A 16,690-nucleotide genomic window follows, 5' to 3' on the forward strand; every position below is an offset into this window, starting at 1 on the left:
ATGGATCCATGGAATAGAATAGAAAACCCAGAAATAAACCCACATTTCTATCATCAATTCCTCTCTAGAGTGCAAATACAATAGGAAAGATATTATCTTCAACAAATGGCATTGGGGAAACTGGACCACTTTCTTACACCATATGCAAAAATAAACTCAAAATGGATTAAAGACATAGATGTGAGACCCAACACCATAAAATTCCTAGAAGATAACATAGGCAGTCATTCCTTCGTCACTGGCTATTGAAACATTTTTCTAAATATTTCTCCTCAGGCAAAGGAAACGAAAACAAAATTAAACTACTGGGACTAAACCAAAATAAAAAGCTTTTGCACAGTAAAAAAACAAGACAAAAAGCAACCTACTGAATGGTAGAAGATATTTGCAAATGATCTACCTAATAAGGAGTTAATTTTCAAAACATATAAAGAACTGATACAACCCTGGGTGGCTCAGTTGGTTAAGCATCCAACTTTGGCTCAGGTCATGATCTCACAGTTGGTGAGTTAGAGCCCTGTGTTGGGCTCTGTGCTGACCTCTCAGAGCCTGGAGCCTGCTTCAGATTCTGTGTTTCCCTCTCTCTCTCTCTGCTCCTCTCCTACTTGCACTCTCTCTCTCTCTCTCTCTCAAAAGTAAATAAATGTTAAAAATTTTTTAAAAAATAAATGCAATCATCTATACATTAAAAAAAGAAAGAACTGATACAACTCAACACTAAAGAAATAAATAATCTGATTAAAAAAGAAGCAAAGGACATCAAGAGACATTTTTCCAAAGAAGACAATGGCCAAGAGACACATCAAAAGATGCTCAACATCACTAATCATTAGGGAAATAGAAATCAAAACCACAATGAGATAAAACTTCACAACTGTCAGAATGGCTAGAATCACAAAGATGAGAAATAATAAGTGTTGGCAAGGATGTGGAGAAAAGGGAACCTTTGTGCACTGTTGGTGAGAACACAAATTGGTGCAGCCACTGTGGAAAACAGTATGGAGGTTCCTCAAAAAATTAACAACAGAATTATCATATGAACTAGTAATTCCACTACCTGGTATTTATGCAAAGGAAACAAAAATACTAATTCAAAAAGGTATATGCACCTTTAGCATTACTTACGATAGCCAAGATAGATACCAATATAATATATATATATATACATATATATATACATGTATATACATATACAATGGAATATTATTCTTTGGTTTTAGTACCAGGGTAATACTAGTTTCAGAAAATGAATTGGTAAGGGTTACTATAATGCCCCCTGTCTCTGATAATTTTCTTTGCTTCAAAATCTACTTTATCTGATATTAATATAGCCACTCATTCTTTCTTTTTATTAACGTTTGTAGCATATATATCTTTCCATCCCTTTACTTTCAAACTGCTTATATTGTTAGTGAAGTGAGTTTCTTGTAGACAGCATAAGGCTGGGTCATATTTTTAATCCACTCTGCCAATTTATGTGTTTTAAATGGTGTATTGAGATTTATTGAATTTAATTATTGATATGTTAGGGTTTAAGTGTGCCATCTTATTTTTTTTTTTTTCTATTTGTCTGGTTTTCATTTCTGTTCTCTCTTCTATGACTTTCTGTAGGTTGCTTGAACATTTTTTTTGAATTCCATTAAAAAATTTTTTTAATGTCTATTTATTTTGAGAGAGAGAGAGAGAGAGAGAGTGAGAGTGTGTGTGTGTATATGCTCACAAGCAGGGAAGGGTCAGAGAGGAGAGACAGAATCCCAAGCAGGCTCCGCGTCATCCGCACAGAGCTTGATGTGGGGCTTGAACTCCCAAACCATGAGATCATGACCTGAGCCAAGATCAAGTCAGACACTTAACTGACTGTGCCACCCAGGGACCCCATTGAATTCCATTCTTATTTATCTATAGTGGTTTTTTTTTTAATTTTTTTAAACGTTTATTTATTTTTGAGACAGAGAGAGACAGAGCATGAACAGGGGAGGGGCAGAGAGAGAGGGAGACACAGAATCTGAAACAGGCTCCAGGCTCTGAGCCATTAGCCCAGAGCCCGACGCGGGGCTGGAACTCAGGGACCGTGAGATCGTGACCTGAGCTGAAGTCAGACCCTTAACTGACTGAGCCACCCAGGCGCCCCTATAGTGGTGTATCAGTTTGTATAACTTTTTTTAAGTGTATCAGTTTGTATAACTTGTTTTAGCTATTTCTCTAGCTATTACTATATATATATATAGTAATATATAGTATATATAGTATATATATATATATATATATATATATATATATACATATATATATATAATTTTTCAGTCTACTAGTGTCATTTTACCAGTTCAAATGAAGTATAGAAACCTTACTTCCCTTTACTTTCCTCCTATTTTAAATATTACTTCTACATATATTTAGAACATTATAATTTTTGCTTCAACTACTATTTCAGAAACTCAAGAGAAGTCTATTGTTTTTACTCATATTTTCGCTTACCATATTACTTTTTCCCTTTCTGATGTTTCAGTTCCTTTTTAAAATGTCTTCCTTTCTGCTTAGAAAACTTTCTTCAGCTATTGTTTTAGGGTAGGTCTGCTAGCAACAAATGTTTCTAGTTTTCCTTCATCTGAGAATGTCTTAATTTTCTCTTAACGTCTCCTTAATTTTCTCTTAACGTCTCCTTAATTTTCTCTTAATAACTCTCACAAGCTATTTTCACTGGATTCTGATTTGACAGTTTTCTTTCAGCACTTGCAAAACGTGCTACTTCCTTTTGGCTTTCACGGTTTCTGATGAGAAATCTGGTGTCATTTGAATGGTTTCTTCTGCTGGTGAGGTGTCCTCTCTCGTTTGCTGCCCTCAAGAATTTTTGTAGTTAGTTTTTACAAGTTTGACTATAAAGTGTCTGGTGTGGATTTCTTTGGGCTTGTTGGGGTTCATTCAGTTCCTCCTTCACCTCCTTCTAATGTTAACTACTGCTTACTAAGCAACGGCTGTATATCAGACATTGTGCTGGACATTTTATGTACATTCTTGCTAATTGCACCCACAAACTTGGGAGTTAGGTGTGTTAGATTAAACCACATGAAACTGTCATGGCTTCACTCAGCTTCTCGAACCTATAGGTTTATGTCTTTCGCCAAATTTAGTACATTTAAGATGTTATTTCTGTGGGTACTTTTTCAGCCTCCCCTTTCTCCTGTCCTTTTTTTTTTTTTTTTTTTTTTTCTCCTCTCCTTCTGAGAGTCCCATGACATGAATGTTAAATCATCTATTATAGCCCCATAGGTCCTTGAGGCTGTTAATTTTTTTCTCTGTTAGATAGTACAGTTTCTATTGTTCTCTCTTCCAGTTCACGGTTTCTTTCCTCTAACATAATTGTTTTGACATCTACCAATGATCTTTTCTCAGTTTAAGATCTTCCTGGCTCTTGGAATTGATTTTCAATTAAAACCTGGACATTCTGGAAATTATAAGGCTCTGCATCTTATTAAGATCTACTTTAGTTAGTTTAACCTGAAACCACTCCAGTAGAAGGCAAGGGTCATTGCCTTGATATTGCTAAATGGAGGCTGAAGTTCAGGTTCCCACTTAGCTACTGTTGTCACCCAAGGGTGTATCTTGTTACTGCTGAGTGCGAGTGGAAGTTCCAACTCCCCAGTAAGCCTCCACTGGTCCTTCCCCAGCTCCTAGGAGTGGGAATGTCTTATTACTGCCCACTACATGGCCTTCACTAATATAACAGGGAAGGGTGGCGTTTTTACCACTGGGTGGTGATGAAAGTCCTGACCTACCACTTGGCCTCTGACACCAACCTAGCAGAGAGGGAGGCACCTTGTCACTGCCAGATGGGCAGGTGGAAGTCCAGGCTCCCTGCATGGTCTCTACTAACACTATGGTGAGTGGGGGAAGAGGGAAGGCCTGTTATGGCTGGGTGGCTTCCTACTCAGCCTTTTCTGACACTACCCTGGTAGTTGTGGTAGGGGACAATGTTAGGGTGCCCCATTACAGCCTGGTGAGGGTGTTAAGTCTAGGCTCCCCTCCTGACTTTTCCTGGCATGTGTAGAGATGGGGGGTGGGGGGAGGACCCACAATTTTTCTTTGTGGTATTTGGCTGGAGAGCATTTTTATTCTCTGGAAGTTTCATTTTGCTAGATTGTCTATTTCCTATTCCTTTGACTACAGAGTAGGTTTTTCTTGTTTTGCTTGTCTGAACTCATTGGTACTTTCAGATTGCTGGCTTCTTCAGCTACAAGCCTGAGACAACCCAGTACCATGTTGTCTTGGGTCCTGAGGTCCCTGGCTAGTCTTCCTCTCCCTCTTTTAGAGTCTTGTTTATTAGTTGTACTTAACTAAAGGAGTAAGAAAGAGTATGTCTACTCCATCTTTTCAGAAGTCAGTCTATACACTTACACTGTTTTTGATCAGTATCTCAAAACCTTAGGGATCTAGATGATTTTTCTGTTCTCACTTATATCATTTTCCTTATCTTAAAATTTTTTAGGTGGAGATTCTGAGGACCTAAATTAGAATTGCCTTCTTCAGACAGAATTTGCATTTGCCTCTGCTGGAAGCCACTAATCTTACTAATTTAGGGATTTTAGTTGTCTTGAAGCATCCTAGTTTCATACAGAATTCTCAGGTTGTTTTCCTGTCCTGCAGCAGGATTGCTCAAGAGTTAGTAGTCAAATTCCAGGGCTTTAATTGGCATTTGTATGCAAAGATGTCAGGTACAGTGCTAGAAAACAGTTTATCTTCTTTCTTTTTGTGGGAAAGGGATTGGTATGCCTTGAAGATTTTCCTTATTTTCTTGCAAGCCCAGAAATGCTTTTCAAAAATTGTTAATAGTTTATCCAGGAGTTGGTTGTATTGTAGATGGAGGGCAAAATTACTGGTAGAAATGCAAATCCCTTGTTTACGACATTTGGTAGTACTTCTTTGAAAACGACTGGAAAAGCAATATTCCTCATGATTATCAGATTTTTGTCAAAAGGCCAGACATGAAGGTTTTATTGAGTTTCAAATTCCTTAATTAAAATTGTCATTTTAGGTGGGTGAAATAGATTACTAAAATAATCTATTTTTACATCAAAACTGACCCTTGCTCACTATATTACCATAACTGAGTTCCAGGTACTGACAAACTTGGTCTTCCTGGGAGGAGTTAAGAACTGGAGAAAACTAGGGGCGCCTGGGTGGCGCAGTCGGTTAAGCGTCCGACTTCAGCCAGGTCACGATCTCGCGGTCCGTGAGTTCGAGCCCCGCGTCAGGCTCTGGGCTGATGGCTCAGAGCCTGGAGCCTGTTTCCAATTCGGTGTCTCCCTCTCTCTCTGCCCCTCCCCCGTTCATGCTCTGTCTCTCTCTGTCCCAAAAATAAATAAACATTGAAAAAAAAAAAAAAAAGAACTGGAGAAAACTAGAATATTGGAGGGTGTACTTGAAAACAGTGAGGTGTAACAGCTATAAAACATGATCTAACCTGAAGTCTATGGTTCAGTTCCACTACAGCAGCTGTAGCTGAAAAGTTATTTTTCCTAAGAGAACAAACCAAATCTTTATTTTATGTTCCTGCAGCTAGCTCACTTCATTCCAATAACCTGTTGCAAAAGTCCAGCTCGCTGCATTCCAGAGATCTGATTTTTTAATAACCAGTGCTGTTTTATTCATGACTCTTCTTTCCTCCATTTGTTTAGTAAATAAATTTAAGAAGCCAAGAGTCAAATTGGAGCCTCCATAAAACGTGTTCCCTCATCATCTTGACTCTTCTACTTTAAAATACTGTTCCAAGGATGGCTCTGTATAAACTTAATTCTTTAATAAGAACATTAGTGATTTCTAATACTTATGCATCAGCCTTTGTTCGAAGCTCATTACATATATTTACTTCTCAAAACAATCCTAAGACATAGGTGTTTCACCTGCCCTCACTCTATAGATGAGGAAACTGAGGTACAAAGTAAGAAAACCCAGTCTCCCAGCTAGAACGTGGTGGAACTGATAACTGATCCTAGGCTGTGTGGTTCTAGAGTCTATGCAATAATCCTCTAGTACGGACTGTGTAGAGCCAACGCCAGACCCAGTATGCGTGATGATATGAGTCTCTTAACAAAGTGAAATCTAGTACTTTAGTAGGGAATACAGGTTCAACCACAAATACATTTATTTCTCTACGAACAGTATGCCACTTTTAAATTAAAAAAAAAAAAATTATCATCAGCTGTCTCTGCAGTTTGCTCGCTCTTTACTAAGCTGATAAAAAAAAATCCCAGAGCAGAGCAATTCACCAGCACGATCATTAAATTGCAAATCTCTCCTTTGTCACAGAGCAAGGATACACTCAAATGCAGAAAATAACTTTGTTCATAGGAGTACCTGCATCCATTTGTCATGCATTCCAGTGCCTCCCGGCCCCCTTTTCAATCATCTAATTCCTAACCTAGTTTCTTTTTATAGTCTGAAAACAAGGAATCACCTTAGTAAGATATCCTTTCAGAGCACTGTTGAACACAGAGATACCTCAGATTCCTGTTCTAAACGTTAAAAATATATTAGCACATACAGAAAATATCTGTAGATCTATTCTGTTATGTTCTAGTGAGTTTTTGTTTCTCCCTTTTTGATAATGTCTTCAATTTCTTCTGAGACTTCTCCTTTGTAGTCATTTGGTTCTATTGCATTTAACTTCTTTTGATACTCCAGTGGCAAACTATTTTCTTTTGCACCTAGGCAAATGACCTAGAAATGGTTAAACAAACAAACAAAAAACCTTTTAGTTAGGAACATAATTTAATATACCATAGCTTCATGTGCTGTATCAAGTGTGAAATACTAGCTTTCAGATAACTCTAGAATAAATAATTATAGGACAAAATACAGACACAGAGTCATTCCCCTCAAAGTAAGCATGAATGTGCTGGGAGTTTTCAAAGTTACATGACACGTCCTCATTGAATTTCAATTTTACTCAGTAACATAATTTAAAATGTTTTTAAAAGCTGAAATATAATTAACATACAATGTTGTATTAGTTTTAGATACACAATATAATGATTCAACAGTTCTTTACATTACTTGGTGTTCATCATGATAAGTGTGCTCTTAATTCCCTTCACCTATTTCACCCATCACCTCATCCACCTCCATTCTGGCAAGCACCAGTTTGTTCTCTGTGTTTAAGAGTCTGGGTATTTTTTGTTTGTTCATTTGTTTTATTTCACATATTCCACATATGAATGAAATCATGTGGTATTTGTCTTTCTGTCTGACTTATTTCACTTAGCATTATACCTTCTAGGTCCATCCATGCTGTTACAAATAGCAAGATCTTTTTTGCGGCCGAGTAATATTCCATTGTATATATATTGTGTACACGTACACATACACACACACACACACACACACACACACACACATCTCATCTTATTTATCCATATTATTGACTATTGATGGACACCTGGGTAGCATCCATAATTTGGCTATTATAAATAAATGCTGTGATAAACATAGGGGTGCATATATCTTTTCAAATTAACGTTTTCGTTTTCTTTGGGTAAAAACCCAGTAGTGGAATTCCTGGCTCATAGGATAGTTCTATTTAATTTTTTGAGGAACCTCCACACTGGTTTCCACAGTGGCTGCACCAATTTGCATTCCTACAAGCAGCGCATCAGGGTTTCTTTTTCTCCACACCCTCACTAACATTTGTTATTTCTTATGTTTTTGATTCTAGTCATTCCAACGAATTTAAAATATTTTTATATTAAGACAAAAAATTATTGTATGAAGTTGGCATGATCTATTAAGAAAAAACATGATTCTTCAAAAAAAGTTATAGTTTGGGGCGCCTGGGTGGCTCAGTTGGTTGAATGTCTGACTTCAGCTCAGGTCATGGTCCCATGGTTTGTGAGTTCGAGCCCTGCATCAGGCTCTGTGCAGACAGCTTGGAGCCTGGAACCTGCTTTGGATTCTGTGTCTCCCTCTCTCTCTGCTCCTCCCCTGCTCGTGCTCTGTTTTTCTCTCTCTCTCTCTCAAAAATAAACATTAAAAAAAAATTTTTTTTTAATTTATGGCTTATAGGGAGCAGTTTCAGTTTAATCCTGGAGACTACTCTACCTCTAAATTACACGAGGGAATAAATAGCAACTATGTTCAGTCGTACTTCCCAGATCCATACCAGGCTAATTCTAGACAATTCCAGATTAGGCCCAGGAACTGGGTCATCCACTCCAGGTGCTATGTCCTGATTAGGCCTTCCAATAGTACCTAAGTTTGGGTTTCTAAAAAGGGATGGTGGGGTTTCTATCCCACATTCTTTTTCTATGCTTGTGGGAGTGGTTTCTCTGATTTTGAAAGACAGTGTGACTTTTTTCCCTCCATCCAGGGATGGAAACATTTCAGTAGTAGGAAATATATTTTTTTCTCCATAAAAATAAATCTTGGTGCTATGAAATACTGGTTTGTGGAAGAAAAAAATGATTACAAAAGCCTATGTATAGAATAAGTCTACCAAAAATTTACATATATGTGTTATTTTCTACTTTAGGAAAGAAAATACATGTCTAGAATTATGGCTCACGTATATTTCCAAAAGTTTTTTATTTTATTTATTTATTTATTTATTTATTTATTTTTTTAAGTTTTTATTTATTTTTGAGACAGAGAGAGACAGAGCATGAACGGGGGAGGGTCAGAGAGAGAGGGAGACACAGAATCTGAAACAGGCTCCAGGCTCTGAGCGGTCAGCACAGAGCCCGACGCGGGGCTCGAACTCACGGACCGCGAGATCGTGACCTGAGCCGAAGTCGGCCGCTTAACCGACCAAGCCACCCAGGCGCCCCCTAAAAGTTTTTTAAAATAAATACATGTTAGGAACATGGTTCTATCGTTACAAATAAATCTGAACACTTTCGATCTGCATTTGCACGTTAGGTAAATATCATATTTGCATTAAAAACATTTTGATTAAAATGAAGTGTTCATGTAGAATTTAACATACACAAAGTCTTATTAAAACAAGATATTTTTTAGCTTAGCTCAGTGAAAATTAAAGAGCAATCGCCAAAAGTCTTTGTAAGTAGCTTACCTTTTTATACTGGGGAGATGGGGGAGCACTCTCATAATTTTTCATCTGATAACTTCGACAAGTTATTTCTTTTCCTTCTTGAGTATAAACATTAACTTCTATTGGGACATATGTTCCACTTTTAACTCCTTCTTGCCTGAAACCAGAACAGCCAAATTTTAACATACATGACTTAGCCAAGTTAGTTTACTGAATTAAAAATGTAACTGTATATGGATATATGTCCTCCCTATGTATTTGGGGATATAGTAGAACATATTATAAAATTACCACATCAAAAGTAAACTTAGCATTCCAATTAGAAAGCCTCAGCCTTACTATTACTTGGTATACTTCTAACAGATCTCTATATTTATTCTATTGGAAAACATGCTTGAATGTAGTTATTTCAATCTTTGTACCCCTAAACATTGTTCTCTAGGCTGCTAAGCAAGAGAATATCCACCCAGAGAAAAGTAGAGAGAATGGTTCACTCTCATTCACCAGTGACATAAAGTATGAAGCATGTCAGATAATCTGTTCTTATCAAGTCCTACTCTATTCTGCCAGCTTTCTTTGTATACATGCTCTACCATACAACTCTTGAGTCCTAGTTATAAAAAGTATCAAAGCATTTCTGTTATCAAAGTTTTTACAAATTATTATTACTTTTTTACTGATTCAACTGCTACCTTAATTGTTTTTTGTTTTTTTTTTAATTTTTTTTTTTCAACGTTTATTTATTTTTGGGACAGAGAGAGACAGAGCATGAACGGGGGAGGGGCAGAGAGAGAGGGAGACACAGAATCGGAAACAGGCTCCAGGCTCTGAGCCATCAGCCCAGAGCCTGACGCGGGGCTCGAACTCACGGGTCGCGAGATCGTGACCTGGCTGAAGTCAGACGCTTAACCGACTGCGCCACCCAGGCGCCCCAAGAATTGTTTTTTAAAAACTGACTCTAATAAAAATTGAACTGCTTTGAAACCAATTAAGAAAATGCAATAATTACAAACATCTTTGTGACTTTTCACAATACGAAACTGCAAAGAGATTTTTTTATAAAAGATAAAAAGAACAAAAATAAGGGCTTCCATTTTTTGCAGAAGAGATTATAAACATCCTCCCCAAATCTTAATCAGAACGTGTGACCTCTGGGCGCCTGGATGGCTCAGTTGGTTAAGTGTTCAACTCTTGATGATCTCAGCTCAGGTCTTGATCTCAGGGTTGTGAGTTCAAGCCCCCCATTGGGCTCTATGCTGGGCATGAACCCTATTTAAAAAGAAAAGAGTAGGGGCGCCTGGGTGGCTCAGTCAGTTAAGTGTCTGACTTTGGCTCAGGTCATGATCTCACCGTCTGTGGGTTTGAGCCCTGCATCTGACCCTGCTGACAGCTCAGAGCCTGGAGCCTGTTTCAGATTCTGTGTCTCCCTCTCTCTCTGACCCTCCCCTGTTCATGCTCTCTCTCTGTCTCAAAAATAAATACACATTAAAAAAATAAAAAGAGTGACCCTTCTAGGCCTTTTTTTTTTTTTTTTTTTAATTTTTTTTTTTCAACGTTTATTTATTTTTGGGACAGAGAGAGACAGAGCATGAACGGGGGAGGGGCAGAGAGAGAGGGAGACACAGAATCGGAAACAGGCTCCAGGCTCTGAGCCATCAGCCCAGAGCCCGACGCGGGGCTCGAACTCATGGACCGCGAGATCGTGACCTGGCTGAAGTCGGACGCTTAACCGACTGCGCCACCCAGGCGCCCCTTTTTTTTTTTTTTAATGTAAGCTCTATGCCCAACATGGGGCTTTAACTCACAATACTGAGATCAAGAATTGCACGCTCTATGGGCTGAGCCAGCCAGGCACCCCTAGCTTTTCTTTTTAGGAAATGCATAATATACCTTTATATTAACCCTAAAGTATAAAGAATATAGTATATGGTTTGAAAAACCAATACACATATACACATCTTTGCATATGATCCACTTTCTGAATTAGTTATTATTTAACTTATAATTAGAAGCCACCTACTCATCCAGAGAACTTAAATTGCTTTTGTTCATTTTCCATACTACTCCCCATACTTCATCGCCAGGACTTTGAAAAATGGTGGCTATACCTCCATGCCAAGTTTCACTTGTTTTGCCTTGGGAATTGCCAAAGTCAAGCTTAAAATCCTACAAAGGAAACCAAAAAGACAGGATCAATATCCACTGGAACCAAAATTTCCCTCCTCAAAATAAAAAAAAATTTACCTTGAACTCCATGCAATTAAAACATAAACTTTGAGTTCCTTCTCTGCGTAAGAAACTGTAAAAAATACAAAGATAAACAAGGACCCAGATCTCGACTTTATTTTTTCATATTCTTCTTTAAAAATGAAACATACGCTAAATATATTAGATGTATACATATCTTACCATAAACAGGTTTGAAGGTTTAAAAAAAAACCATAATCCCAATGCCTTAACACAACTATTTTCATTTTTGAAAATTACTTCCCAGTCTACCTACATACACATAGATTTTAATTTAGAGGCAACCATAGTACACATAATTATTGAAGATGAGTAGCTGTGTAGGGGTTATAACCTTTTCTCTACTTTTATGTATGTAGAGAGTATCCTAACAGCATATATCACTACATCCTCAAGGAGCTGGCATTTTGAGGGTGATTTGGATACTTATTCATCTAACATTCATGAATTGTACTATTATAATAATCATAAGAGCAGCTAGCACTAGAACTTTACTAGGTTATATACACTGTGCTATGAGCTTTACATGGACTCTCATTTTTATCCTGCCAACAACTTTATTTTACTAATTCAACAGCGAAAAAAAAACTGTAGTTTATAAAGATCAAATAACTTGTCCAAGATCTCACAACTAATAAGTAACGGAGCCAGGTTGCTAGTTTTGCTTATTCCCTGTTAGGGATGGGTGATCAGAGGAGATAATCCTGAGGAAGATTAAAAACCCTTCCTTGGTTGTTTGGTGTAGGAAAATTTCTTTCCATCTTTCCAGAGCTTAGTTTCCTTAATAATAAAATTAAAAAGGTTGGACTCGATATTAAATCTAAGGTTAATAATTAATCTTTATCACCTTATTTTCTTAAAAATGTCAGACATTCAGGAAAAAGGCTGCTCTGAGTGACCAGTACCTTTAGTTGGTATACTGGATGTTCTAGAACCAAGTAGCCCTGGCAGGACATCAGGAGAGCTGTTAACAAGTTACAAACACACTAGGTACTGGCTGTCTATTACTAAATCCAAGTTCCACTTCTCTGCTGCTTTTGACATAGTTAACCACCCTGTCTTGATCAGCCTCTTCCTGACTTTCAAACTGTTTCCTGCTCTCAATTCCCTTTGCTAATTCCTCCTCCATACCAGGTCTTTAAATGTTAGAGTTTCTAGGGCTCAGTTTAGGCCCCTTTCTCTGTTCATCAGCAATTTGCTCAAGATGATCTATCCCCTCCAATGACTTCAAATACCATCCAGTATTCCAATTCTCTTTTATTTTATTTTTTTAATTTTTTTTTAACGTTTATTTATTTTTGAGACAGAGAGAGACAGAGCATGAACAGGGGAGGGGCAGAGAGAGAGAGAGAGAGACACAGAATCTGAAACAGGCTCCAGGCTCTGAGCAGTCAGCACAGAGCCCAACGCAGGGCTCGAACTCACGGACCGCGAGATCATGACCTGAGCCGAAGTTGGACGCTTAACCGACCAAGCCATCCAGGCGCCCCTCGCTTTCCAATTCTCTTTTAATCCAGCCCAGATCTCTCTTCTAAACTTCAAGAGTGCTTAGAACAGGGGCTCCCAGACAGTGAATACTTAATCAATGATCACTAATATTTTTCTGCTCATTTGGATGTATAACCAGCATCTCAAACTCAGTATGTTCAAACCGAGCTTAACTTTCCCGCCAAAACTGATGCTCCTCTTCTCTTTACAAACATCACCATCATCCACGCTATTGCAGCAAAAACCTTAGTCACCCGTTGCCTCCTCCTCCCTTCACAATCAGTCACCAAGGATTAACACTGTTATCTCCTAAATATCTCCCAAACCCATCTACCCTCGACTGCTACCGCTCCAGTTCAAGGTGCCATTATCTTTAGCATGAATTGCTTCAGAGTCTTTCTAACTGGGCTTCCCACGTTCACTGTTGTCTCCCTCTTCCAATCCATTTCCCACTGCAACCAGAAGGGGCTTTCAAAGTTGTGAATCTGATCTCTCATTTGCTGAAATTCTGCAATAGGGCTTTTCATTGCTCTCAAGATAAAAACCAAAGTCTTCTGTGGTCCTATAACATGCGGCCCTTTTCCTACCTCTCTAGTCATCATTCTTTATCCTCCTCACACACTGAACTCCAGCCATAGTAGCTGGATGATCTAGCTTCTTCTTTCCTGAGGACATTTGTACATGCCGTCCCTTCTATTTTCTTTGCCTCCCCCTGCCCAATTATTCAGGTCTCAGCTTAAAAGTCGTATTTTCAGGAAGAGCTTTACTGAGCTCTTAGGTCGGGACTCCAAGTCATATATACACTTCCATAGCACCTAGTACATCCACCCTCCCCCACCCTTTTTTTAAAGCCTTCATTTTTTCTTTTTGTTTTTTTAAAGATCGGTTTTAGGGGCGCCTGGGTGGCTTGGTCGGTTAAGCGTCCGACTTCGGCTCAGGTCATGATCTCGCGGTCCGTGAGTTCGAGCCCCGCGTCGGGCTCTGGGCTGATGGCTCAGAGCCTGGAGCCTGTTTCAGATTCTGTGTCTCCCTCTCTCTCTGACCCTCCCCCGTTCATGCTCTGTCTCTCTCTGTCTCAAAAATAAATAAACGTTAAAAAAAAAAAAAGATTGGTTTTAGGAAGGTAAAACTGAGAGGAAGGTACAACATGTCTCCTTTTTAAACTCACCATATCTGTAAATGAGTAATCATTTGCTTGATAGCTCTTCCATTGGTCCCAACTATAAGCATCTGAACTTCTTTTCCACATCTCGGCAATTCCCTACCTTCTGAGTCTGGGAGATGGGTAGAAAGTTCTATAGCCCACCTCCCATTTTTGAAGCTTCAAATGCCAACAGTTGGTTCTCCCAGCTTTGCTGGTAGTCAGGGCATGGGCACTAGCCAAGAGTTAGCCAGTCAGGACATCCATGTGGGGCTTTGAATCAGAAGCTGGTGCTAGTGCCCAAGGACGGCAGAAACTACACCCTGGAGGTGGTGGCCACATTTAGGTTTCAGGAACTGCAGGGGTGTAGTGGCGGAGCCCAGGCAAGGTCCAGAGCAGGTGGTGTCAGTGATGCACATTGCAGCGTCCATGTTTACCAAGGTCAGCAGTGCTGCACCAGCGCCCTCCTGGGCCGGTTCTGTCTGTGATACTGACTGTGTTATGGTGGCTGTGGTTTCCTTTATGCCTGCCTCTGTGTGTGTGTGTGTGTGTGTGTGTGTGTGTGTGTTTCTAAGTAGGCTCCACAACCCAAAGTGGGGCTTGAACTCACCACCCTGGGATCAAGAGTTGCAGGCTCCACCTACCAGCCAGGCACCCCTATGCCTGCTTGTTTTCTCAGCTCTGTAGTCCTACCTTCCTGGTCATTCATGAGCCCTCCAACAGCCTTTCAACACATTCTTTTTTCTGCTTAAATCAGCCACTTTCTGTTGTTTGCAAATAAGAACCCCGACAACAACGGCAGAGACCATGCCTAATTCAACAATGTCAAAAGGTTTTGCACAATTTTCCTTCTTTCATTTCTTTCTTTTTTGCGTGTTACCTCCTATAGACCTAGAGGTCCTCAAAATAGCCAACTTTACACAATCACCTTTGTATCTGCAGGGAAGAACATCTACCAAATGAAGGAATGGACTGTAGTGAAGAGCAATGATTTCTACCAAGGTGGTTCATCCAGACACTGGACTTAGCTGAGCTCAGCACTCACTACGGATGAGACTCCCTGCCAGCTTTCAGGACCTCTCCAAACAGGAGCAAAAGGTGGGTGAATGGAGTTTTACAACAGGTGACAAGTCCTGCAGCGAAGGTGTGGGAGGGAACAGAAAGGAACCGATTCTCTGCCCTGGGGTCGGAGAAGGCGTCTCAGGCACCAAGCGAATGGATCCTGTGAGCATGCCCAATCAGCGGGTGGGCACGAGAGGGGTGGCCGGACCCGGGCAGAACGAGCAGCCTAGGGAAAGTTAGGAGGGGACTCTAGGAGACCCAGACGGGCTTGCTCAGGAGGGCAGAACCCAGACGGCGAAGAGAGCCCCGACGTACTCTCATCAGCGAGAGGTGGATTCCCGGCCCTGAGGAAGCGACTTCTGGAAATCCTGCTCCCTCGTCCGAGGGGTGGGCACGACGCTGCAAGGGCCGCGGGCAGCACTGACCTGCAGGCGGGCCACGCAGCAGAACACGGCTGACGGGTTTCGGAGGTGGATCCGCTCGGTCAGCAGATTGCTACCGTAGGCGAAGTACAGAAAACTCTCCCCCTCCTGGCCCCGGAGGTCCTCACAGCCCGAATTCGCCATGCTCCACCCAGACACCTGCACTGCAGCGGTGTCTGCGGCAAGACCGTGAGGAGAGGACTGCGAGCGTCCCAACTTCAGTGGCAAACCGGCCGGCGACTCTAGGGTTAGGGGAAACGCGGGAAGCGTGGGCGCGGCGAGTCGGATGCGACCGCCCTTGCGATTGGCTGCCGGTCACAAATGTTGAGTCACCCCATCTGATTGGCCAAGCCCATCACCTCCTCTCAATTCTCCAGTAAGGATTCTGAAACACTCAGACCTGAGGCGACCGGGAGCCGACTCCTCATTGGACATGATCCTCTTGTTGTCCCGCCCCGGTGTTCAAGCCTCCCTCTGATTGGTGAGTGGACCGGCACTACGCGAAGGTGGGTCAGGTCTGGAGGGTTCGGTTTAGGGGGCCGCTGGGCGAGCGTCCCAGCCTTGTTTTTTCAGCTTCAGGTGGCGCAAGCGTGTTTCCCTGGCTGTGGGTGCATTTTAGGTAGCTCTGGGCACCCCTGAAACGAAACAGCTGCCCTGGCCGCGCCCCCGACGGTTCCCTCACCTGGCAGCTCACTCCCGTACCGCCCTCCCGGTTTGGAGCAGTCGGTCACTACGGGTCTCTTCCCCCCACGGGCTGGTTCCGGCTTCCCCAGCTCTGATCATCTGCGTGAAGCCCCTCCGAATGTCTGGGATTCCCTTCCCCGACGGAAGTAGCGAGTCGGGTTCAAATCCCGATGATGCCATTTACTGGCCACGTACGCTTGGGCAGCTCTCATCTGTTTCCTCCTTTTAAAATAGAGATTTTAATATAAATTATGATCACAGTTACATAACTTATGATCCCTTATCTCACAGGGTTGGTTTAAGTACTTAAAGAATAGTTTTGTTAATGTTATTAGGAGCAAAAACTCCAGTGTAAAATAAGATATAAAAGCCTAAGAACAATGAAATAAAACCTTGTATCCTTAAACTTTGAAATGAAAGTATTAATTTAAACTCAGGGGAATGGCTGGCTATCCTTGGTACCCAGATTTTGATTTCTAAATACCACTCTCCACCAAAAGGTATGAGGGATCGTCGGAGAAATTGTTTATGCCAGGTCAAAAGCTAGGAATGAGTAGGAGCGGTTGGAACATCTTGTGACAGAAAGTCTGGAAGTATCCAAGA

At 40.7% G+C, this 16,690-nt stretch overlaps 1 protein-coding gene across 1 annotated transcript; it reads right to left on the reverse strand.

Moving 5' to 3' along the window:
• Positions 1-6,118: 6,118 nt before the first annotated feature.
• GGCT (gamma-glutamylcyclotransferase) lies at positions 6,119-16,064 on the reverse strand. Its single transcript, XM_045495216.1, has 4 exons — positions 15,407-16,064; positions 11,064-11,209; positions 9,065-9,200; positions 6,119-6,717 (listed from the first exon to the last, which is right to left on the reverse strand). The coding sequence occupies exons 1-4, from the start codon at positions 15,545-15,547 to the stop codon at positions 6,574-6,576; spliced, it is 567 nt and encodes a 188-aa protein (XP_045351172.1). The 5' UTR covers positions 15,548-16,064; the 3' UTR covers positions 6,119-6,573.
• Positions 16,065-16,690: the final 626 nt, after the last annotated feature.

This window comes from Leopardus geoffroyi, chromosome A2, assembly GCF_018350155.1.
Source record: "Leopardus geoffroyi isolate Oge1 chromosome A2, O.geoffroyi_Oge1_pat1.0, whole genome shotgun sequence".
Lineage (NCBI taxonomy): Eukaryota > Metazoa > Chordata > Mammalia > Carnivora > Felidae > Leopardus > Leopardus geoffroyi.